Here is a 23,989-nt window from a genome sequence, read left to right on the forward strand (position 1 = left end):
TGTTCATAAAGTCAAACAAAAATAAATCTAACATATTGTACTTGTCTTGTGTTCTCGTTTTTTGAAGCAGTCTATTTCTTCTTTTAAGGATCTTGACCCCAGAATGTTCACCTTTTTTAAATTAAGAGAAAATTCTAGCCTACTTGTGTGTATATGTTTTAGAAGGGGGCGGCATAGCCTCTGGACATTCAGACCGTAGTGGCCCACTGTATACGATTTCCCCGTTTAACGAATATCCCAAACAAGTTCATGAATCGCAGGATTATTGCTAGTGTATATGATGCTACGAATTGCAGCTGGAGCACATCAGCATGAAAGATCTGATGTCTGATGCGTGAATAGATGGAGCATTCATATAGAAAATGCCACTAGGATTCCCGTTTGAGTTTTGAAAAGACTGTACAGCAGCCCCCGCTCTTTCATTGGTAACCACCGCTCTCGCAGTGTTCCAATTTGTAACAATTGAAAGATTTGTCTCTCCAACATCTTTCACTTGTTATCCCGGATGGTGTACTTAGAAGAGATGAAAGCTCCTTCTTTCCAGTTCCTCACAGTATGCTCTAAAATCGTCTCGTTTCGAGCACTTAACCAGCCCCTTATATTTATGCTGTAAATTCCGGAAGTTTAACAAGTCTTCATTCTTATTGCACGGTTGAGATATCGTTTTGTTGATTACCTCAGTTTTTAAAGGTCTTGATTCCACCAGGGAACTGTTTTACCGCGGTTGCCTCTTGAAAGCACTATCAAAGTGTTCTACTCAAAATTTCCAATTGATCTTCTATTGCTAAAGGAGTCCTTAGTTGAATAGCGAGCTCTACTTTATTTTAAAAAGTTCATTATACTTTATCCAATCCGTTTTCCTAGAATTCCGTCTTTGTATTATATTTCGTTCATCTGAAATAGTCAGACCGAATTCTGAGCGTCCGTGGTGTGATAGTGACACTTCGTCTAGCACTTGCCAGTCTATAATCAACTCTAACTTCCTCAAAGTGTAGATGTCAGGCCAATTATTGCACTTCTTGTTGATCCCACGAACATAAATTTGAACCATACGTTTGCAGCCATGAGGCCAGCTGAAGAGATGAAATCAAATAACTTCGCTCCTCTAAGATAGCATTTGGTACTCGCCTTAGCTTTTTTTGTCCACAGAGGGCATATAGACAACTGTCTGTATTGTGGTTATCTTAATTAACTTTTAAGGTTATCTTAGCCTTAACTGATCTAATACCCATCGTATGTAATAGAAGACGCGTAAGCGTATATAACGTTCGATCTGTAACCAGGTTTCCCTCGTACCATACCGCCAACGACTCCATCCTCTGAGGATCGATTTCTTTGAGAATGGCCGCATTTGTAGGTGAGACAGTGTCCATGTCCTCATCCACAAAAAGTCCCACTTCTATACGCAAAGCAAACTCCCGTTTTCCATTAAACGCTTTCTATGCCTCGCGGTATCCGGTTTGCGTAGATCTAATTCCACAAGCCGAATGAAAGCTGGTCATCGTGACATGCGCATACAAAATCACGCACCCAACTGGGAATTAGATCTTTGTCAAGGAATACAGGTAAGTTTTCCGTTTTGGGGGCGATCATTGGGGAGATATTTACATATGTGTCTCGTTCAGTAATAAAGATAATAGTCTGATTCATCCTGAAACGCATAAAAGAATATCTCAAAAGCGATGATATTAAAGAAGGTTTCTCCTATATTGCTTTTTTGTGCCATTGGCGAGGAACCCCAGGGTCACAGTGTCCAATCTGCATGAATCCGTTGACTAGTGGAGAGCGTTCTGACAGGCGACTACCCTACAGTCATCTCTTCTTAGTGGCTGAAGATTCTTTCTGCTGAGCCTCCCTCTTCCACGGAGGGGCAGGCCGTAGTCGGATTTGCAGTTTTTCCCGAAATGCAAGCTTTCCATTGAAATGGAGTCTTGCACAAATTTGTCCTTGTGAGACATGGACTTGATGAGTATCCCAATAAATCCCTCTGCCGACATGATTGCTCATAATCGCGGGTGGATTCGAAGTTTGTTACTTCTCTCCACTTAGAAAACTTAAATGTGTGGATCCGGAATAGGCTGCATTATGCAGGGTTACTCTCATAAAACTCAAAAAATTATTTGCCCCACCCTTGGGCGTTATTTTTAATAAGGGTAAATGTTGCGAATTGGCCAAGATGACTATTCCAATTGGCTATCATCAATCATGAGGGAAAAAACTATGCCAACTGTTACTCAGTGTACCTCCATGCCATATAGTCGAATGGCTATCAGCGGAACAAGTTTGCGCTTTGTATTGAATGGTACTATTTTGGCCTTGGCTGGATTTAGACGAATCGCTGCCTTCCTGCACTAGTTAGTAGTAGTTCGAAATCCGGTTTGAATTCTGTCGCCTCGGATATCTTCATATTTGCCCCTACAGATAAGAAGAATGTCATCAGCGTAAACCTGGACCTGTATTCCAATGTTTTTTAGTTGTCCTAGGAGTTCATCAACTACGATGCACCACATTAATGGTGATAATACTCCCCCCCCCCCTTGTATACAATATTGAGTAGTGTTCATGAATTTGTCTTGTATTTGCCTAGTCTCTAACACCCCCTCCCCACTCCATGAACTCCCTTGCGTATTAGTTCATCTCGTATCTTTGTGTGCGAGGTGTTATAGAACGCTCCTTCGATGTCCAAAAATGCACACTGTACTATTTCTTTTCGTTTCTATGGCATCCCGTAATATATGTAATATATCCGTCAGCTGATAGAGGGCAGTTTCGGTTGACTATGTAGAGAATTGCGCATTAGAAAGTTAGTTCTAATATAGTTGTCCATGACGTTCTCCACTGTTTTAACTACGACCGATGTCAGCAGATTTATCTGAACGATTTAAGGTAAAAAGGGTACTTGTCACGCGGTCTGTATATATCCGATCCCTTCACAGAATTCTCTGAAGCTGTTCTGTTTTGCTTCCCTGATCGCGTCGCTATACGCAGTCAGTGCATTTTTGTGCCTCAGCGAGCCTTTAGTTTGTTTCGCCCGATTAAAAAGTTTTTGCACCTCCTTTCCCATTCTGGCTAGGTTCCTATTTCACTAGAATATGTCCTTGGTAACTTTAATCTCTTAGCCGAATAGCTGGCATCAATGACGTCTCTGTTGAGGCCTTCCACTACAATTGCTAAATTTATTTCGCTCTTGATGTCACTGCTCACTGCTACGATTTCTTACCATCCTATCTACTTCCGAGTTGCCCTCAATTTCGAATCTGCTCTGAGGATGAATTCCGGAAGGTACTCACACCTTCAATTAATGTCGCTGCTTCCGATGTTGCAGTGGGATCCGGGTGTGGCCTCTTGGGAAGTATCCTGATACCACGAGTGTCTGTCGCGTTCTTTCCTCGGCTTACATTGGGACTTGGAAAGCCATAAATTAAACAATTAGAGACTCTGAAATACATATATATTTTAAGTTTCTTTTGAGAATGATGCAAGCTCTTAATTTCTCACAAGAGGAATCCCACATTAACTTCATGCTTCTTCGTTTCAGACAGCGAATCTGTCCTTGCAACTTGCCCTTGCAAGACACTTCCTTCGTTTCGCTGTTCTTCTGTGGGCAGCAAGTCCACTTTCCTGCTCGGCCTGGCCATTTCAGCCCCTATGGCTTCGGGGAATCCAGTATGCTTATCACCCGATTTGTCCACCAAAGTATTCTTCCTTAATTTCTCCCTGTGCACGTGCACAGGTATGTTATCAAATCTGTAATTGATGAGGCAGTTGCGACATTTAATTACCTCCAGGGATCGATCGTCCGCCTCAATCCTGTATATCCAGTATAAGACCTGGTCGAAAGCATATTCTGGTGAACACGAGCTCCTTATTATATCCTTCACACATCTCCATAATGATCCTCCCCACGAGTGAGTATTTGTTTTGGAAATACTTTCGATAATATGGCCAGTCGAATGTTCTTCACTACATTGGCATAGCTCGCTTCTCCTGGCTCCTGCTTTCACCCCTAATTGCCCCGAGATTTCTTCTCTCTTGGGCTCGAGCTTGGATTTCTAGGGAGCATTTCCGTCTTGTGGGCAGATTTCCGCAACTCCCCATTTTCTTAAGGAGCTCCTCTGACTTCAGGTCTTCTTTCAGGTAGCGCAGATGCCACTAAGCACCTGCGCACTGAAACCTAAACCAAGTAGCCTTACTCGTCTTTGCATTTTGAGCGAAAACCTTTGTTGATTGTGGTCTTCACAGCAAGCGAACTTCTCTCTTCTTGAGTGGGGTCATAAGACTCTCAGGGGAAATGAGCCTCCGTCTGATTGACCAATTTGTGTGCGGTGCTGAGTCATGCTTGTTTGTTGTTTAATTTGTTGATTAGTTTTATTATATTATTCATATAACTTCCACGGGTTAAGAGGTCTGCCGTGCTATAGCTCCCCGTCGCACGACGAGGTCATGCTTACTCACTGACGCGACTAGATATCAATGAGGCTCCGTTCGAATACAGTCAGTTACCGCCGACTGCAAATTATTCAAGGTGAATGGTTCGCATAACACCCTGAATTTGGGAAATGTTTTTCGACCCTTCGGTCTAGCTTCTACAAGGTGAGGCGTGACCACCCACTAATGTAACGGCTTGGTAGACGAGAGGCTATATTATCTCCAGAGAGAGATAGGTTGGCTCCCAGAAGACTGCATTCCGCATCAGTCTATCCGCCAATCTACTGCTTAATCACACTGTTTTGTTTTACACAAGGAGTTAGAAAATATTGATTCGATAACGGATTAGGATAGGCCGCCTTTTGACACCGTTTCACTATTACCGAAATTCCTGCATATGAAAACAAAATCATGAATTTAACATTCAAGCAGTTCATGAGAACAAAACTGATTTTTTTATTTAAATAAGAAATTTTTCAAATTATAAGTTATTATAAGCACACGTCACTGAGAGGACATATGATGAAGGACTGGCTCACTATACTTAAATTCCAAGCATTATCTGAGTGTAATTACGCGGTGTTTCTAGCGATTAATTATTTATTCGCTAGTGTTGACTTTTATTTTGCAAATACCGACATTTCGGGAACCACTTGTTCTCTTCATCAGTGCTAACAAGACTTGGAATATCGGTATTTGTAAAATAAAAGTCAACACTAGCGAATAAGAAAAGACAAGTTTCATTATTTCAAATTCCAGGCATTGTTTCTTTCACCCTTCTTCCACAGGAAAAAGGGGAAAATATTGGACTCTTCTCCAGATTCTTTCAAGGATTTCGTAAATACAATTAATCTGGTTGTAAATAATAATACGTACTATCGTATATTGGGTCAAATACATTCGGAAATTAACAAAGCTATTGAATAAACATATACTTCTACAAAAGCTACCCCTGAAACTTTCTAATCGAATTATTATCTACAAACCATATTGTAGAAAACGACAATAATATTACGTTTCAATCAATAAATAGTTTTTTTTCCATTTATTTGCAGGCCGACGAAGATGTCCTCGAACTAGAACAACTTAAACTCAAGAATCTTGAGAACAAAGCCACAACTACGCCTAACAGCAACCTCGACATAGATGGAGATATCCTAACAGCGCCAACTGTCCTTCAAAAGCAGCAAGCCAGCAACAAGAATCCCATAGTTCTAGGACAACCCGAAGAAGAGGAACAAATGGTTGTTCAATATCGACCACATCATCCAATCGTTCATAATGCTGAAGTGCCCCGTCAAGAGGAGACTGCCACTAACACGGAAAAGAGTCCTGCTAAGGTAGCTCAACTAATTAGTACTTGACTAGTATTCGAGGAGCAATTTTAAAATAATATTTGCAAAGTGGGTTACCACAAGTCTCCGATGATTGATTGATTTTTTTTAAATATTTTGTAAGTGGGGGAGGATAATGTGAAAATCATAAGCTAAGGTGGAATTATTTCTTAACTTCTTATGTTATTGATGTTAGGAACTCTTATATTAGATGCAGTTATAGTAACTTATTTTATGCGAAACATATTATTTGATGAACAAACTCCTTCGAGCAAACCTGGATATGGAAGTAACAAATATGTACTTGATTATAGAAACTTCCTATTATATTTATGGAAAAGGGTGCTTATAAGACACCGAGACAAATGTCTTTTAATGGTAACGTAAATAGATACAATTTGCCGTCAATTTCGTCGAAGAAAATGTAGTTCTACTTCTCGAATTTCAAGGACCATTTTCGACTCAGAAAGTCGTAAAAAATGTGGCTAGCCATGGACCCAGGTATAAACCGAAACGTGAACTCGTTGTCCATATCAAAATCTTAAACTCTGCAAATTGCTTTAAGGATTACACGTTTATTTTTGAATTTATAATTTGCCGATACCATATTGGCAAACAGCCACTTCCAATCATCCTCCTGGAGCTTGTTCCACGCCAGGCGATCAAAGAATATTTACTTTCCTTTCGTTCTGCTGAAGCAGGGAAATCCCCTATTCAAAATTCATATACAATAAATATAATCTTTCTAAGGTAAAAGGTTTATCGATTTTGTCAACATCAAATTGAGTTTGATATTGCAGAGTTGGCGGAAAATGAACACGACAAACGTGTGCGCTGCATACCAGCGAAAACCAATAAACTGGAACGTGTAGGGGTTGAAATGAATTCAATATCTGTACATGGGCATATTTATGCGACCCAATTCAAATATAGGACATAATAGCGTAAAGCACTTGAATGTGAGAGCAAATAACTAGTTTCCTGCACAATGGAAATCCTCTCGAGCTCCCAATCAGAGGAACGTATTGTAGGCCAAATTATGCAGGTGGAGTCAAGACCGAATAAACTGATCCGTGTCAAAAATCATAGATTGGAACGGAATTGGAATGCATTATTCATAATCAGAGAGCAAATACCAATTAAGTTCCTTCTAAATTTAGACTCCTTGTTGGCTAGGACCAGGGATATGAGTAAAACAACTACATATTAAACTAATGAAGCGAGTTAGGACATAATCTGATGAGTCTATCATACATGAAGTAGTCGAAGAGAGAGGAAGGTAATTTTAAATGGTAAAGTTAATTAAAATTGATTGTTATTTTTTACTACAGGAAACGAAAAAAGAAGAAAAGATATATACTTATAAAGTACTGTTTACTTATAATATCTCTCCTTTTAGAAATTTTGTGAAATTGAGTGAAAATATGTATAACAACTATGAAATCCTACGCAAACAGCGAATTGGATGAGTTTGTGTAGAGTTTAAAACCGGCGCAACATTTTTTTTTCTCAAAGTGCATCTGTGTATGGTATCAAAGGCAAAGTCTTAATTGGTATTTCACACCGGTTGCAACGGAGAGGAGTAAGGCGTCATCAAGTACAAATCTAAAGTGAGACAGAACTCACTTTCGGAGCTACCCAAACCAAAACTCTGCAAGATGACTGTCTTGTATAGTAAAAACTTTGACTCTATGGTGAGACGTGCGCGGATTTCATTGTCGTAGCTGTTATCCGTTGTGATTTTCTCTCCTAGATAGGAGAATCACGCCAGGTTAATGAGAATGCATGATAGGCACCTCCTTGTGTTAGACCGTTGTTCATCTTGAATGGTCTCGAGAGTGACCCTGCTGCTTTTATCTAGCCTCGCACAGTGCTCAGGGTCAGCTTAGTCAGTTTTATCAATTTCATCGGGATACCGAATTCTCTCATGTCCGTATATTCTGGCTATGCTATCATAGCCAGCCCACAGTTTACCCATCGCACAGAGAAAATCTGATCTGTTACAGATTTGCCTGAAGTGAAGCCTCTTTGGTATTGGCAGATTACGTTCTGAGGATATGGAGCTGGAGTAGCAAAATAGCGGAAAATATCTCATAGATGGTGCTCAGCAACGTGATCGCTCTATAATTGCTGCACTCCGTGATATCCGCCTCATGCCGATCGTTAGGCAGTGATTCGCTGTCCCACACCTTGAATATAAATTGATGAACCGCTTGGTGTAATTTGTCGCCTCCATATTTCACCAATTGAGCTGTAATTCCTTCGATCCCTGGTGACTTATGGTTTTTAAACCGACGAATTGCACTTCCATGCTTGGTGGTGATTTGACCGTCGTCTTCAAGCGAAACCTCCAAATCGTCGATATTTTGGTTGCTGAGCAGTTCCTCAAATCTCTCACCCCATCGCTCAAATATCCCCATTCGATCGGCCATCAGATTTCCCTTTATGTCTCGGCAGGATGAACATAGAGGTTTCGTCCTGCTGACTTGTTGGTAGAACTTCCGGGACAATGATCTGAATCTGTATTGGTTCCCCTTCAGCTTTCAATAAACGCATGGTGAATTCGGTTGCAAGTGGTCCCACCTGGATAGGCCCACCTTTGTTTGTGCTCTATTGCCTCGTCGAAGGTATTCTTCTCCGACTCTGAAGTCTTTTTTGTAGCTGCGTGAACATTAACGGCGTTTATATTTCGAAATTTGTCTAACAATCCCCCCCAGAGTGCATAGCCTTTCGCTTATGTGTTCAATGCCGATAATAGCTAGGTTCATTTTTTGACTGACTATGAGATCTACTCCGAGCGCATGGTTTATCGGATGGCCATTTCTCCAAGAAACCGGTCCCTATCCCGCGCATCTCTTGCAATGCTGTTACATCAGCCTTGTATTGGGACAGGGTATCGACTAGCTGCTAGGCAGCATTCCGTGTGTTCAGAAAGCGCATATTCCATGAGAAAATTCATCGTCTGTTTTCGTTGCCGGGTTCGTCGTTATAATATCCAACCAGTCGGAGGCTCCTTTTGTGGTTTCCTAACTTCGGTCTTCCGTATAGGGTTGTCAGCCCTACCCAACTCCCGCCTAGAGGACCAGCTGGTATAATTTGTCCGATTTTTAGGCGCATCCTTCTCTGTCTGCAGTTTCTCAGTAAGTAAGAACTCCCAGGTGGAGATAGGGTTTGATAGTAGAGCTGCTGGTGTTAGTTCAGAAAACTTTTGCCAGGTTTTATGCTCCATCAGAAGTACCAATCTATGTTTCGTCCTGAGTCCTATGCTACCCTTTGATCGCCTGGAAGTTATAGTTTCGTCAAAATTTATTGGACTTTAAGCCATAGAAATGTGATTCTCACATTTTTTTGTGCCTATTTTAAGTGAACTTCTGCCCACTTGCTAGGTAACAACTCCAATTGTTAACTCAAATTTGTGTAAATGGTTTTGAAAAAATAATGCGCAATTGAATTTTTCACTATATACAAGTGCACGACACTCAATTTTTTCATATTAGAAGACATAAAGCCTTCTGGCTTATTTAAAGTTTTGTGTAAAATTGAAACCTAATATGGTACCTGTTGCATTCGGCTGGTTTTCGCTGACTGAAGTCCTACTCTAAAAGTAAAAAAAGGCTAACTGCCTTATAGCCAATGAATATTTATTTACAACCATATAAGGACTCCGGAAGTTTTTGTTTTTTCTTAGCGGAATCTAATTTAAATAATTTGGTTGTTTTTTCTATTAGAGTGAAACCTTTTACATAAAAATCAGCTTACTCTCGTCTGTGAGAAGGTGGACATCTTCAAAAGGCACTGTCCTGAACATGGCAGCGTGTAGGATTCTTACCCACGAAAACTACTCCCGGCTCTCTCGCTGCCCCGTGGAATCGCTATAAGGTATTACATCACTGGGCGCAGACAGCTCCCTCTTCCTTGATCTTCTTCTTCTATACATGGCTTTCGTAACCGCGTTGTTCTCTTCTGCCTTTCGTAGTTTGAATAGATCCGATCATAGAAATCATCGCATGCTAATCCTGTTAAACTGCAAGCATTCTCCACACTAGATCTCCATGTATCAGTGTTTTTCCTAGAATTTCCTCTAGGTTCCTGTCTTCTTCCAAGAATTTTGGAAATTGGAAGAATACTGGGTTTTCAAGGACTACATCCCAGTTTGTAATTTGTCCAATTTAAATTTGTAGAAGTACTGTCAATATCCTACATGTCCCGTGAGAAACTAGATGAGACTACGTTAACTATGCTGTCTCTTCAACCACTATTTGCGACTAGGGATCAGCCGGTAAGTTCACCGGCTTTTCCTGAGCGTTCTCAACACTCTTCAATCTATTTGTAGAACTCTCCCATACGGCGTTATCTGCTTCCTTTATTAAGGAGATGTACTCCACATTGTATATCCTCGCCATCTCATCTACCAAGATGTAGCCATATCTAACGCAATTCTGAAGCCAGAATACACCATTAGAACTGTCCTCCTATAGACTGCGCTCAGTTGTGAGCATTGATATTTAAAGTTCCCTGTGTATGAAGTGAGGGAGAGACAAAATCGTAATGGGCCACTGTACTTGTGACCGTATTTCAATGAGGCAAGAAAAATATACTACCCCGAATTGGGGCTGCACCATGCAAGATTGAGTTCACCGCCCTGAAAATAAGTAACCTACAAGTACCCCGCGACTTTCCCATGTTCAGTGTCATTCTTATCGCCGTGGATGCCTTGTCACATGCATACTGGACGTGTTGATTAAAACTTAGCTTCATGCCTATCATCACTCTGACATATTCGTAATATAAATGCCAATTTTAATGTAGACGTAATTTCGTTTACAGCACATGTTCTCCGCTTCCGCAAATGTCAGTCCAGCCTCTTTAACCAGGCCTTGCTACGCACGAGTATAATTCAGCATCATCGGGGTGCTTTGCGACTGCAACCAGTACTATCTCATTTACGTAGCCAATCAGCGTGGCCTCTTCCATCCTTGTGTCTAGGACGGAGCCCCCGGCTTACCTGAAGGTTTCCAGCCTTACGCTGCAATACCAGCCTATGTCGCTTCGAGGGTACAAGGAATATCCCCTCGTACATGCACGCTTCCAACAACTCAGGGAACATATCCAGTCTATTCACAGCGAATTAGGGACCCTATTTGGTACTCTGTCGGGGCCCGGCGGTTTGTTGTCGCCCATTCTGTTGCAGATGCCCAACAGCTTTTTTATGATTACCGCAGGAATTATCGCCATCAAGTGTCAGTGGCCCCCTCTTGCTAGAGGATAGCAACTGAATGACTTTCAACAAGAGGGTAGGGCACGTGATCTGTGGGGTTGATCGCCTTCTACGTCGTTTCATCGCAATTCTACAGGCGCTCTCCCACGCGTTTACATCCACCTCGGAAAATAGCTCCTTAAAACATTGCCTGCTTGAGGCTTTTACTCGGCTTCCCTGTATGAATGCACTTTTTGCACCTAGCTAATGAGCAACTCGTCTTGCTCAGTGGCAAACTGGCTGGCCAGTTCACCATTCCAACAATATTTGGGTCTTTTCTGTGCTATGCCAACCTTAGCAGGTTAGTTTAAACTCGCCCTTCATATTCGTTTCGGCCTGTCAGCTACGCCTGAAGAGTCCACCGTAACCATGCCGTGGATGGGATGCAGTTTGTCTATCAGTTTTCACTGTTCAGGCGGCCGGTGATCGAATGAAAAATGATTCTGCTAACCGTTCAAGTTTGTTTAGGCTGTGAGCGGTGAACATTTTTGAAAATTGTCACATACAAAAATATCTGGAATTATCATCTCAAGGTTTACCACGTCCAGAGTTGAACTAACGACGCATCCAACTGACGGCTGGGTATATTACAGGTTCTTCCGGCGTAACCGACAGGCCGAACTGAATGTGAATGGCGGGTTTTAGCCACACTTCTATGAAGTTTTGTTTATCCAATGCTGTTGTAGACCCGCCTGATATCCTTCTCGGCATTCCGTGTGCTATTTTCCTGCTGCATGGCTTTTTTCTCTCTTTAAGTCCACCCAACTACTGGCCTATGCTGACGATATCGACATAATGGGAAGAACCACCTGAGACGTACAAACTGCCTTCATCCAGATCGAGCAGACGGCGCGAGATCTTGGGCTGCACATCAATGAAGGCAAGGCAAAATATATGGTGACAACGTCAGCACCAAATAACGAAGAAGTCTTGCCAATAAACCAACAACATCAAACCGCACTGGTCAAACAGGAAGAATAAGGATAGGATAATATAACTTTGAGACCGTTGATAATTTCTCCTATCTAGGGTCGAAAATCATAACCGATAACAGCTGCGATGATGAAATCCGCGCACGGTTGTTGCCAGCCAACAGAGCCTATTTCAGCTTACAAAAACTGTTCCGTTCGAAACGTCTCACCATAGGGTCAAAGCTCTTACTGTACAAGACTATGATCTTGCCAGTCCTCATGTATTGCTCGGAGGCTTGGGTTCTTAGCAAGAAGAATTGCGAACTCTTGGCCGCGTTCGAGAGAAGAATCCTTCGATGAATTTTTGGTCCCCTACATGAGGATGGACGATTCCGTAGCCTACACAATGACGAAATCTATGAGCGATACCAAGATACCATGACCGTCCAGTTGTGGATAAAATCCGGCTGAATAGGTTACGGTGGGGGTCACTTAATCCTTATGGATGAGAATGATCCCACCTGGAAAGTCTATAAGGGCAATATCTATGGTAGAAAAAGAAGACGGGGCAGACCCTGCCTAAGATGGAGCGATGGCGTAGGTCAGGACGCCAGACAGCTTTTAGGGATATCGAATTGGTGGACCTCGGCGCAAAACCAGGATGTCTGGAGTTCCTTATTAAGGCAGGCTTAGACCGGATACCGGTTGTTGCGCCGTTGATGATGATGATGGCTTTTTTCATTGTTTAAAAATAATTGCCTGGATATCGTTGTGGGTGTAGTCCTCGCTAACGTGCCAGGACATACGCATCAGTACAGGGCTGAACAAAAATCATCTACAATTGAACATGTCTCCAAATTCAGATGCACAGCAGCTGTACACGCACACACTTATTTTCGGCTACACAAAACTAATTCATAGCAGGCTGTATAACTTGGCTCCATCGGTCAATTCGATAAATCTTGAAAAACTCTGTAATGATTGAGATTTATTTGAATAAACTTAATTTTTGTATTGCAGTCAATGGTTTCCTAAATTCCAGGCATTTACTATTTTCAGCAATATGCTGGTTATTCCCTTCGCACAATAGGAAAAAGAAATGTCGTATTTTGTCAATAGATGGCGACACTTAAACATATCTTGTGTTGTACTTATCGCATCGGGTCATACTATACGGCGATTTGAAGACGACAATCTGGGCTACCGGTGCCTCTTTGACAGTTTTATGATCGTACGTTTCAGTCTCAAGTTATAGCGCGTCAAAGATGGAGTCCACCAAACAAGAAATTCGTCATATATTACATTTTTGCTACCTGAGAGACAAAAATGCAACGAAGGCGACCAAAAAAATTTATGAAGTTGATGGGTCTGATACTGTAACGATTCGCACAGCACAGCGTTGGTTCGATCGATTTCGTTCTGATGTAGTGGATGTCGAAGATACACCCCGTACTGATAGGTCAATCGTCGTAGAAACCGATAAAATCGTCGAAATCATCCAAGTAGACCGGCATGTGAGCATTTGCTCAATTGGCCAGGAACTGGGTATAGACCATAAAACCGTTTGGAACCATTTGCAGAAGATTGGATTCGAAAAAAGGTGGATGTTTGGGTGCCACACGAGTTGACGGCAAAAAAATCTCTACGATGCACTTCTGAAATGGAACGAATTCGACCCACTTTTGAAGCGGATGGTGACTGGTGATGAAAAGTGGATCACGTACGACAACCTCAAGCCAAAAAGATCGTGGTTGAAACGCGGCGAGCCGGCCCAAACCATCGCGAAGCCCGGATTGACGGCCAGGAACGCTTTGCTGTGTGTTTGGTGGGATTGGAAGGGAATCATCCACTATGAGCTGCTCAACTGTGGCCAGACCTTCAATTCGATCCTCTACTGTGAGCAACTCGACCGTTTGAAGCAGGCGATTGACCAGAAGCGGCCAGAATTGGTCAATAGGAATGGTGTTGTGTTCCACCAGGACAACGCTCGGCCTCACACATTTTTGATGACCCGCCAGAAGCTACGGGAGCTCGGATGGGGTGTCCTATCGCACCCACCGTATAATCCGGATCTGGCACGAAGTGATTATCTCTTCCGGTCTATGTAAAACGCTCTTGGTGCTATTAAGTTGGCCTCAAAAGAGGGTTGCGAAAACTGGCTGTCTGAGTTTTTTTCAAATAAGGAGGGAGGGTTTTATAAGGGGGGAGGGAGATAATGAAGTTGCCTTCTAAATGGCAACAAGTTTGCGAACAAAACGGAGCATATTTGACTTAAATGGGATAATTCTAAGTATGTCTAATAAAGCGTCAAATTTCGAACTAAAATACGACATTTATTTTTCCCCAACCCAATTTGATTTGTTGGCATTAATATAAACACTGCATTTAAAGCTCCTGCACTCTTAAATTGCAGTTCGTTACACCCAGGGATTCTAGTATAAAGGACCTGATGTCTCTGTCCCCAAGTGACACTACGATTATCCCTGTTTCTTTATCAAACCTAACCCGAATGATATTTCAATTGAAATGCAGCTTGCAGAAATCCCCCACTTGAAGAGTAGGTGGATTCAGGAATCAATTCCCAAATAGTCGAAATACATTTGAACATTCATACATTTATCACCAAAAATTCATTTCTGTCTTCAGGCCTTGTCTCAATTTATAACTTTTATCTTTCGATTCCAATTTTATTTATTTTTTTTTTTTTTTTTTTGACTTTCCAAAACCGTAAATTTTCACATTAAGTTTTTGATGGAATTGTTATATTTATCTTTACACAAATTTTTTCATGAATAAACTTTGTGGAAAATTCCATTGAACCTCCTTTTGTGTAGCAATGTGGGTTCTTAAACAAAGATACTTGTGCAAGTTTACCCCCGGAGACTGAAAACCTAGAAACTTTGCTTTTTTGCCAGACAATTACACACAAAAAATGTAAGCAAACAAATATGTATAAGTGTAATTTTCCAGAAAGTACGGGCGCAAAGGAAAAGATAATATACCACGATGGGATTTATATATACACATGCACACGCACATCTTATAGAAGCGGAAAAATTATTAATGCCAGAAGTGCAAAAGTTTTTCTGCTCCGTGAGATAACTGTTAGCTGGTGGATTTTTAGTTAAATAGTTGTGGGTGAGCAAAAGCTTAATATGCGCGCATGTAAACCTACATCCTGATTTTCCCCATTGGCATAGCAATCAGAAGAGATACTTATGAACATATCATACATCCTGCATTACGATCTATCATATCTGCCCCTTCAAAAGTCTTATTGTTAGGAAAATTCCTGTAAATCGTGCGTTACCATTACCACGTATTACTTTCGCGGATTTGCTTTAGTGGATTGTGCAGCACGATTTAAAATAGGCCAGATACTTTTGTTTTTCTTCTATGGAGCAGCAGACCGATGTCGGTCATTGGCCCCTAGGGGCTTTTTCGGTGGAACAACACCGTTTTCAGATGGTGAAGCTCAGCACTTTTTTGACCCGCATACTCTACTGAGTTCTTCCTTCTATTCCCAGATTTCCCACTTGCTCGTTTCTCCCTCATCTTTCTTTTAAATGGGGGTCTGTGAATTCATCTGTCTTTCCTGTACTCTCCAATCCACACGCACTGAAGATTTTAATTTTCGATATGAGTTAATGCTTCGTGCTCATAGTACAAGCGATTAAATAGAAAATTAAAAAATGCTAATGGTTTCGTCCAGTACAGGATCATCTTTTCAGATGCTGCTTCACCTCTGACCTGGGAGCAACTTGACCTAAATCACTCACCTACCTATAAAACTACGTAGCTAAATTAACCTAACTCATGCACTACCTTAACAGCCTAGCTTAATCTAAGGTAAAAACTATGGCTTAAACTAACTTATCACTAAAGAAGAAATTGTAAAAAGAATGAATTATGTTCTGGAGGAAAAGTCGAAAAAAACCTCCACTCGTTAATTTTTTTTATAAAAGCGGGCGGGGGAAGGAAGTAGGATGTGGGCTGGGATGGGGGCATGCAGGAGGGGTTTGGGAAAGGATGGAAAGCATGGCCTGGGAGATAAGTGGATTTGGATGGGATATGGATTTGTCTAGGAATTTGAGGGCATGACGGGCTAGGACGGCATCGATGCGGGGCGTTTGACAGGAGTCGTAGAGGATCTGGTTGGAGATGTATTTGGAACGGTCTCCGTTCTTGTAGATATTGGCACAGTGGTGTAGGATTCTGCGCTCTTTTCGGTGGAGTCGATCGATTCGGTGGGGGGAAGTGTCGGACCAGAAGATGAAGCCGAAAATGAGAAGGGGACGGATAAACTGTTTTTAGCAAAACAGCTTGACTTTCTGAGGTGTTGGGCTACTGTATTTTGGGATTTGAAGGCATCTGTTGCACGGTTCAGTGCCTTCGTGATATGTGGGAGGTGGGATAGGCGGGAATTCATTGTCACCCCAAGGTAAGTGACTTATTTAACGGTTGGGATGGTGTCGTTGTGGATCTTCAGGAATAGGGTTGATATGTCGCTCCTCATTTTCGGGGTCATCTTAGCGGTACCACAGAATACGATTGTTTCGCATTTTTGTGGGTTTAGGGTCGGTTTCCAGCGGGAGAAATACCGATAGAGCTCGTCCAAATGGGAATTCAGGCGGGCTTCACCGGCAGGGATGTTTCTGGTGGAGGTGTAGAGGATGAGATCATTTGCGTATTGGAGGATTCGGATTGGATTTGGGTGTGGAGTTGGTTTGGGAAGGTCTGCGGTGAATCCCTGAGGGATGCCAGCCGGACTAGAATATGGGGAAGAGAGGTGTTCACGGAGTTGGACTTAGGATTTCCCCCCATCAAGAAAGTTAAGAATTAGCTTGCAGAGGTGCGGATGGAACTGGAGGACTTCGGAAAGCTTGTATACGAGTCTGTATTGCCATACGGAGTCGGAAACTTTTTTTATGTCGAGGAGACAGGCTATGGTCGGTGCTTTCCGGTTGAGACCGAGGAGAACGTCGATTTGAGCACGAGTAGTGCATGCTCAACTGAGTGTGTGGGTCGGTTAGCGAATTGAAATTGTGAGATTGAATGGTTGGAGTCGCAGTGCTCGTCGATAATGAATTTGATGATCCGCTCGAAAAACTTGGTGAGGAGGAGAGTATTGAGATAGGCCTGTAGCTATCAGGATTTAGTGGATTTTGTTTTTTTTAGGAATAGGAACAATTCAAGCACTCTTCCAATCTGTTGGGAAGTGGGCGTTGATAAGGCAGTGGTTGATGATGGAGGACATAATGGGAGCTATACTTGGAGCGCATTTCTTCCTACCGATTTCTTGTTTTTGGAGGCGGCAATGGCCGCCCTGACGGAGTCTGGACTGACTAAGTGAATGGGGAGGATATTATCTCGCTGACTTGGGTCGGCGAGGGCATGGGTTAAGGGATTTTGTGCGGGTTGGGGAAGTAGGAAGGGTGGGCTAGGAGTTGGGGGATCTTTCCGCTTATCTCGTTATCGAAACTTGGTTCACGAAAGTGGAGGGTGCAGTGGTGGGCTTGAAGGAAGTGGTGAGCGAGGACGTTCACTTTTTCTGCGGGTGGGATGTTTTGGGGTAGGATCGCGTTTTGTTGGACTGATTTACCCAAACGCAGCTTTTCATGAGTTCCCTGTATGTACCAGGGTTCAGTTCGGTGTTGGAGAGGCGGTTGTGGAGATATTGGGTGTATAGGGTGAGGATTCTTTCGCGGATGCACTTGTCCAGTTTAGGATTTCGGTGAGGAAGTGAGAGGATTGCGGAAAGTATCTATTCCTAAATAATCTCCGCCTGAGGGTCTTTTTGTATTGGATATCGGATAGGATATTGTCGGGAAGGGTGATTAGGTTGCGGTGGTTTAAGGGACGGGATGGGATCAATTCGTCGCATACTTGCCAAACTGCTTCGGTGTATTGACGAACTGCCATGTCAATGGATTCGTTAGGAACTGTACAGTTGGATGGGAGTAGGAGAGGTTGAAATTTGGTTTTGAGGGCCAGGTTGATAAGTTTCCAGTTTGCACGCTGGAAGTCGGGAACTGAAGGAGGCGTGGACCGAACGACTCTGTCCAGGAGTTTTATGTGGACGATTATGGCGTCGTGATCGCTGATGCCGGGGACCGTTTCGAATAAGAGGAAGGTGTTAGGGTTGGGAATAACAGTCAGGTTACTGCTAATCAGGAAGTGGTCTAGGTAGGAATGGTAGTGCGATCTGTTGTAGGTCGGAAGTGCCGGACTGAAATGGGCTACGTTGATGGTGGGATTTGAGATTGTGAGGAACAGGTTGAGCTGATCCCCGTTCTGGTTCGACATTGCATCGAACCAGGACGGGTGTCTGGCGTTGAGATCTCCACCTATAATCAGGTACAATTGTTCCGCCACAAGTGTCCGGGCCTTGAGGATTGAACTCTGGTCGGTCAGTCCGGAAAAGGTAGAATTTGGGAAAGGAAGGATTGTATCTATAGTTCAACATAGTTTCACATAGGCGGGTTTGTGCTCGCCAAGGAAAAATTCGAACTCCGAACTCCGGCCGATGATTGAGTTAATGTTCAACTCAATTTTCATAACGTCCATTAATGGTTGCAAAATACCGATCATTGAGTTGAACATCTGCAAGAACTCTTGCGATTTCCTGGCAAACTCAAGAAAGTCTGGATTGGAGATGGTGGTCGGTTGGTTTACGTGGTTGGGTGTCTGGAAAGAGGTTCCGCTTCGTGCGGCGTCGGCGAAGAACACGGACGGACGGGTGAAGGCTAGGTTTGTGATAGGACGACCAGCGGGGCGGGAGGTAGTTGAGGGGAGAGAGTGGGTGGGAGGGGCACGTTTTTGTGCGTTCCTTCTTGCCACCACCTGGACGAACCGTGGGCACTTTCTATAATTGGCAGGGTGTGGCACTTGTTTCTTTTTGATTTGTTCGAAGTGAACAATCATGTGCTGGATGGCTTTCACCTCGCGCAGCTGCTCCTCGCTAAAGGTCACATCAAAAGTGACTAACCACAAGTCGAGGTTGATATTATTGGTCTTTGCCCAGGTTCTGGCAAAGGGTTTTGCGCTCAGGGTACTTGAGACTTCCTAAGCCTTCAATTCTTCGACGATCTCCTGAGGGGAGGATTGATGAAGTGTCCAATGGATTAAGTCTAGATTTGAGAATTCAATTACTGAGTTTCCAACTTGCCTTATAGACTTCAGGGACTATGAGTAGAGCGGGATGGATGACTCTGACGGAGAATTGGAAATCGAGGATTATAGCATCATCGTCATTGATGCTAGCGATGTTTTCCAGCAAAAAGTAATTATTGGGATAATGTTTGAAAGTTATACAGTATGCATTCCTGCTGATGAGGAAATGGTCAGGGTATGAATGGTAATAACTTTTATTAGAGGTGGGAAGGACTGAACTGAAATAAGAGAAGTTAATTTCGGGAAGGAGCTGGTAAAAAAAGGATGATGACTTAGATTTGGAGCTATTTTGAAAGTGAGAACCGTTGGTTATACAGAAATTTATTGGAGACGAATATCGCCTTACCACCACAAATAAATCAAACTTACGGTGTGGTCGATCTGCTCAAAATAGTTTGAAATTTGGGAGGAGGTAAACATTGTTTGGCACCGGAACACTATGATTTTTGTTTGTTTTTGCCAAAAAGTAACACGAACTCGTGTGTACAAATACGGCCTAAGACGGAACGTTTAATGCAATGATCCTTGTGCACATTGTTGAGAGTCAGGATACCAGCCATGGCAGTGAATATCCTTCAAAGGATACATTGTGCTGTCAAGATTAATTGTGTGGAAGAATGAGTTGTTTTCGTGCCGATAGTACTTCCCCCACAGTTTACACGATTTGGTGGTAATGCAGGTATTTTAGAGTACTCTGTCCATGAACATGGCCACACACTTTGCACAATAGTAGATCAGGAAACAATTTGTTTAGACTTGACTCTCCCCATTTTAATTTTTGCATTTGCATTGCAAAACGTGCGGCTCTTTTCGAGTTCACAGATCTGTTGGTTCTCCCAGGCTTCCTTTTTCTGTCTGTGACGTGTCTGTTTTTGTGAATGGCTGCAGTATCTACTCTCATCTGATTGTCAGAGGGGATAGGGCGTGTTATAATTCGGATCCAGAGCACTATGCCAACGAGATAGTGATCCGAGTCTATATTGGCTCCCTGTATGTTCTGACATTCATCAAGGCTGAGTGTTGGCGGCGTTCAATCAGCACGTGGTTAATTTGGTTGTAAGTGGTCCAGACTTGAGGGGCCCATGTACGTTTGATGACCGCTTTTCGCGCAAACCAAGTACTTCCAACAACCATTTCTTGCGACACTGCTAACTAAATAATGCGCAGTCCGTTATCATTGGTATCCCTATGTAAGCTATGGGAGTCGACATATCGCCTTAACACGCGCTCTGTCCCTACTTGACTGTTGAAATCTCCAAATATGATTTTGATATTGTACTTGGGAGGGGCTTCCAGCGTCTACCCAAATGCCTCGTAGAAGGTATCCTTTTCCGACTATGCAGTCTCCTCTGCAGGGGCATGAACGTTTATCAGGTATATATTTCTAAATTTGCCTCGCAAATGCAGAATACAGGAGGTCAAGGCCACTTGATTCTGCATACACTACCAGAGGTCTTAGTTCTTACGTCGGGGGAAGACACAAAGAATCATAGGGTAAGTAAGCAGAAACAGCTATGACGTTTCTTCTCTTACAGTTAACGTGATATTGTAAGTTGACCGCAACAAGGTTCTGAGAATAGAATTATCTAAGCATGGTCGCCTCTAACAATTTTGACATCAGAACGCAGACCCTCGGTCTCGAGGATCCCTCATCAAAAAAGATCCCAGTCCCCTGGACCGATTCAATACCACAGATTTTGTTAAAACAAACCCATGGTTCTTGAATCAGAAATATATAAGGGTAGTCCTGCAACTTTGCCAGCCTTGCTGACAGTAGATAGGAAGAGGCTTTGATGTGCTGCCGGTTAAACTCTTATGTTTGTAGACATAAATGTGGTCTAATACAAAAACCGCCGCTAATTGAAAAGTCTGCTGCGTTCAGTCTGCATCTCACCGAGGTTACCAGCTTGTCCTCACCATCTGACTTGCGTCCGACTTCCCTGAATATCGGCACACTTGGGTGTGTAGTAATGCTCATGTCCCCATTCCCAAGAAACTTCGCCTACTTTTGCAGTGCCTTCCGTTGTCGTCAGTTAGGTAAGTAACAGTGTCACCGGCAGGCCGGCCGTAGTCAGGTTTTCAGTTCCTCTCATGAAGGAAGTATCTGTACTATCATTTCTGGCTGACCACACCGTAGACACGGGGTGCAGGTTTTCCACTCAAGTGGAGAGCCTGTCTTTCGCAGATTTCTCCGCGGGAGAACATCATTCAGGTGAGGCTTTCAAAATCCATGCCTTGGACCTACCTGATTTTTCAAAGTCGGGTGTGGATTCGAATTCTATGACTTCTGACTTTCCATCTTCATGTATTTCTGGACACCCTTAGTATAGTAATAAACTACCCCACCTAGACAAGGTAGTGTGCGAGGTGACAGTCAAAGTATTTTGCTATCTATAAACTACTGGATTATCACTCTGGATCCAGGCTCAAATTAAGTTCATTTTTTAAATAATGTTAAAACATGCAATTATATACATACATGACATAGAGCTAGATTGAATTAGGTTAATGACTACCGAAAAACAAAGATAATTAGCTGAACTCGAAAAGTGGCTGAAAAAAGACATTTTCGCCAGATTACACCAGTTAAGCGTCGATGAAACTGCTTAGACTTTGCCGGGGATCCAAATGGAGATATTTCATTTTCTTTTTCTGAGATGATTTTAGCTAGTTTTGAAACAGATTTAATTACTCCTTTCTTTTCTTTGTCTTCCTGCCAATTAAAAAACATTGCATTTAAGCAGCAAAATAGTAAATAAAAGTTAATGGTTGCCAGTGATTCATGGAACTACAGAACTCTGTCTAAACGGTGAGAGGCAGGCGGGAGATAGAACAAGAGAGACGGTGGAAGCAAAATCTAGAGGCAGAGCGAAGGGAAAAGAGGGAAGATTGAATAGGAATTCTGACAAATAATATCCCTTCTCTTTCTTTATGTTAATCGTCCTGTTGTGAACTTCATTGCCATGAGTAACAACATCAGATGTGACTAAGTAACAATATGTAAATAATCCCTAAAAGCGAATCTAATATTACTTATACATATATCATATATTGTGCTAGGAAACAGAGTATCTCTAGGACTAGAGTCCTGAAATGACATTCTTTTTTCCCTTGAATTCTTACTGATTACGTAAGTTCTATAAATTCAACTTAAATTCTATATAACGAAAATTTCTAGCCATTTTATGGTGCCGCACGTCTAACCTACGGTCAAAATCCTCATATCGAAGCCAAAACAACGCAAACTTCCACATCACCTTCAACAACATCCGTTTCCGAAGGCGACCATTCAACATTAAATGCGGTCCCATCTTCATCCTCTCCGTCCACGTCATCAACAGCAATATCTTCCACATCTATGAATGCCAGCCCAACAAATCCAATTATCACGGAATCGGAGAATGATTCGTCAGAGGAAGAATCAGTATCAGCTGAACTGGAGGCTACGAAAAATGGCGAGAGGCGTTCATTGAATTTGAAGAGCCCCAAGGTTATGGATATTTGTCAATAAATTCTAATGCAAAATGTTTGATTGCTTTGACTGCACATCGTTACAATTCACAGTTCATTATGTTTATAGATGCTAAAAGTAGATTAGACAAAGTAGAGTTTGTGTTTATGAAATGCTGATAGCTTTAGTTGGATTAGGATTCTGGACCCCGCTCCGGGCACTCAAGCAGTCACCTCATCTTCTTGTGTTCTGAGGTGGATTTTGGTTGAGATTAAAGCTGTCTAGAAAAATGCTTGAAACATCTTTAGATCATACGCATTACCTCGTATTACGGTTTAAGAAATTCTACAGCTAAAATGTTCTGGTTGCTTATAATTTGCCATAGTCAATATTATTTCCGGGCATCCCATCAAAATCCCATCAAAAAACATTCATGAGATGGGAGAGAATACTTCGTGCGAAGAAGCGATAAACACTCTTCAATCAAATTAAGTGGCGGAAACAGGAGCAAGCACTTAGAAAATCCATTCAAATTATAGTGCCCTGAATCCAGTGGTAGATTTCACGCAAACCAGCATTCGCTTGCCTTAGTTCATTTCACAAAACTTCCTTACCTGAAAAGGAAAATTAATTACAGTATCTTATTTCAGACAGCCGAGAGCGTCTTAAGACATCCTGACGGGCAGTATTCATCATTTGACATGGCTCAGTATGTTTTCTGGACCGGCGATGAAGCTGGAGTAGCCAAGGCTGTTGAGGAGTTCATCCAAGAAGGATTGGTAAGTGAATCAAATATTTGATAGCAAAGCAAACACAATGAAATGGATAGCACTGACCGAAGAGCTTTCTCAATAGTCATAAAAAATACATTTTCCTTGATTTTTTCTCTCTGAGAAATTAAAAAAAAATTCAGTTTCTTATCGCGTTGATTTTTTAAAAGCTTTCGTTATTCACAACAAAGAGAAAGACGAGACCAGGAAATAATGAAAAGCAACTAAATAAGACCGACTTTTACTAAATTTCTATTTAGTCTGCGAAAATGAAATATAAACTCCAGTAAAGATGAGAGAAAAGCAAACACTTCGGGGTCATAAATTTAAGTAAACCAAATCCATTCTAGATGTGATCCGTGTTTTCCAAGCATTCAATATTTATTAAGGTACGCAATGACCTTTCACTCTAAATGTTATAGAGGAGAGTCTCCTTCGTTATTGTATTTAGTAGTAGTTATTCGGCAGACGAGCTCTTGCAGTTTCATATTTCCCACATGGAACAGGAGACGATTATTTTGTTAATTTGAAATTGGAGTGTTGCATTTCTACGCGCTATTCTTGTTAGGCACTTTCGGCCAAGGGACAATCCATCGTAACTCATAATCCTTATTACTTCTTACCTTACAATGGTCAGAATTTTTGGAACAACTGAGGGAATGCAA

At 42.2% G+C, this 23,989-nt stretch overlaps 1 protein-coding gene across 3 annotated transcripts in view; it reads left to right on the forward strand.

Annotated features, from left to right (window-relative positions):
* The window catches only part of LOC119657701, a 174,194-nt gene that overhangs the window by 122,103 nt on the left and 28,102 nt on the right, over nucleotides 1–23,989 (forward strand). For all 3 annotated transcript variants that reach the window (XM_038064740.1, XM_038064741.1, XM_038064742.1), the window contains exons 4-6: nucleotides 5,484–5,768; nucleotides 22,282–22,593; nucleotides 23,205–23,333. In XM_038064740.1, the coding sequence (XP_037920668.1) occupies nucleotides 5,484–5,768; nucleotides 22,282–22,593; nucleotides 23,205–23,333 (726 nt within the window). The remainder of the gene's footprint in view (nucleotides 1–5,483; nucleotides 5,769–22,281; nucleotides 22,594–23,204; nucleotides 23,334–23,989) is intronic.

Source organism: Hermetia illucens, chromosome 5 (assembly GCF_905115235.1).
Source record: "Hermetia illucens chromosome 5, iHerIll2.2.curated.20191125, whole genome shotgun sequence".
Taxonomy (NCBI): Eukaryota; Metazoa; Arthropoda; class Insecta; order Diptera; family Stratiomyidae; genus Hermetia; species Hermetia illucens.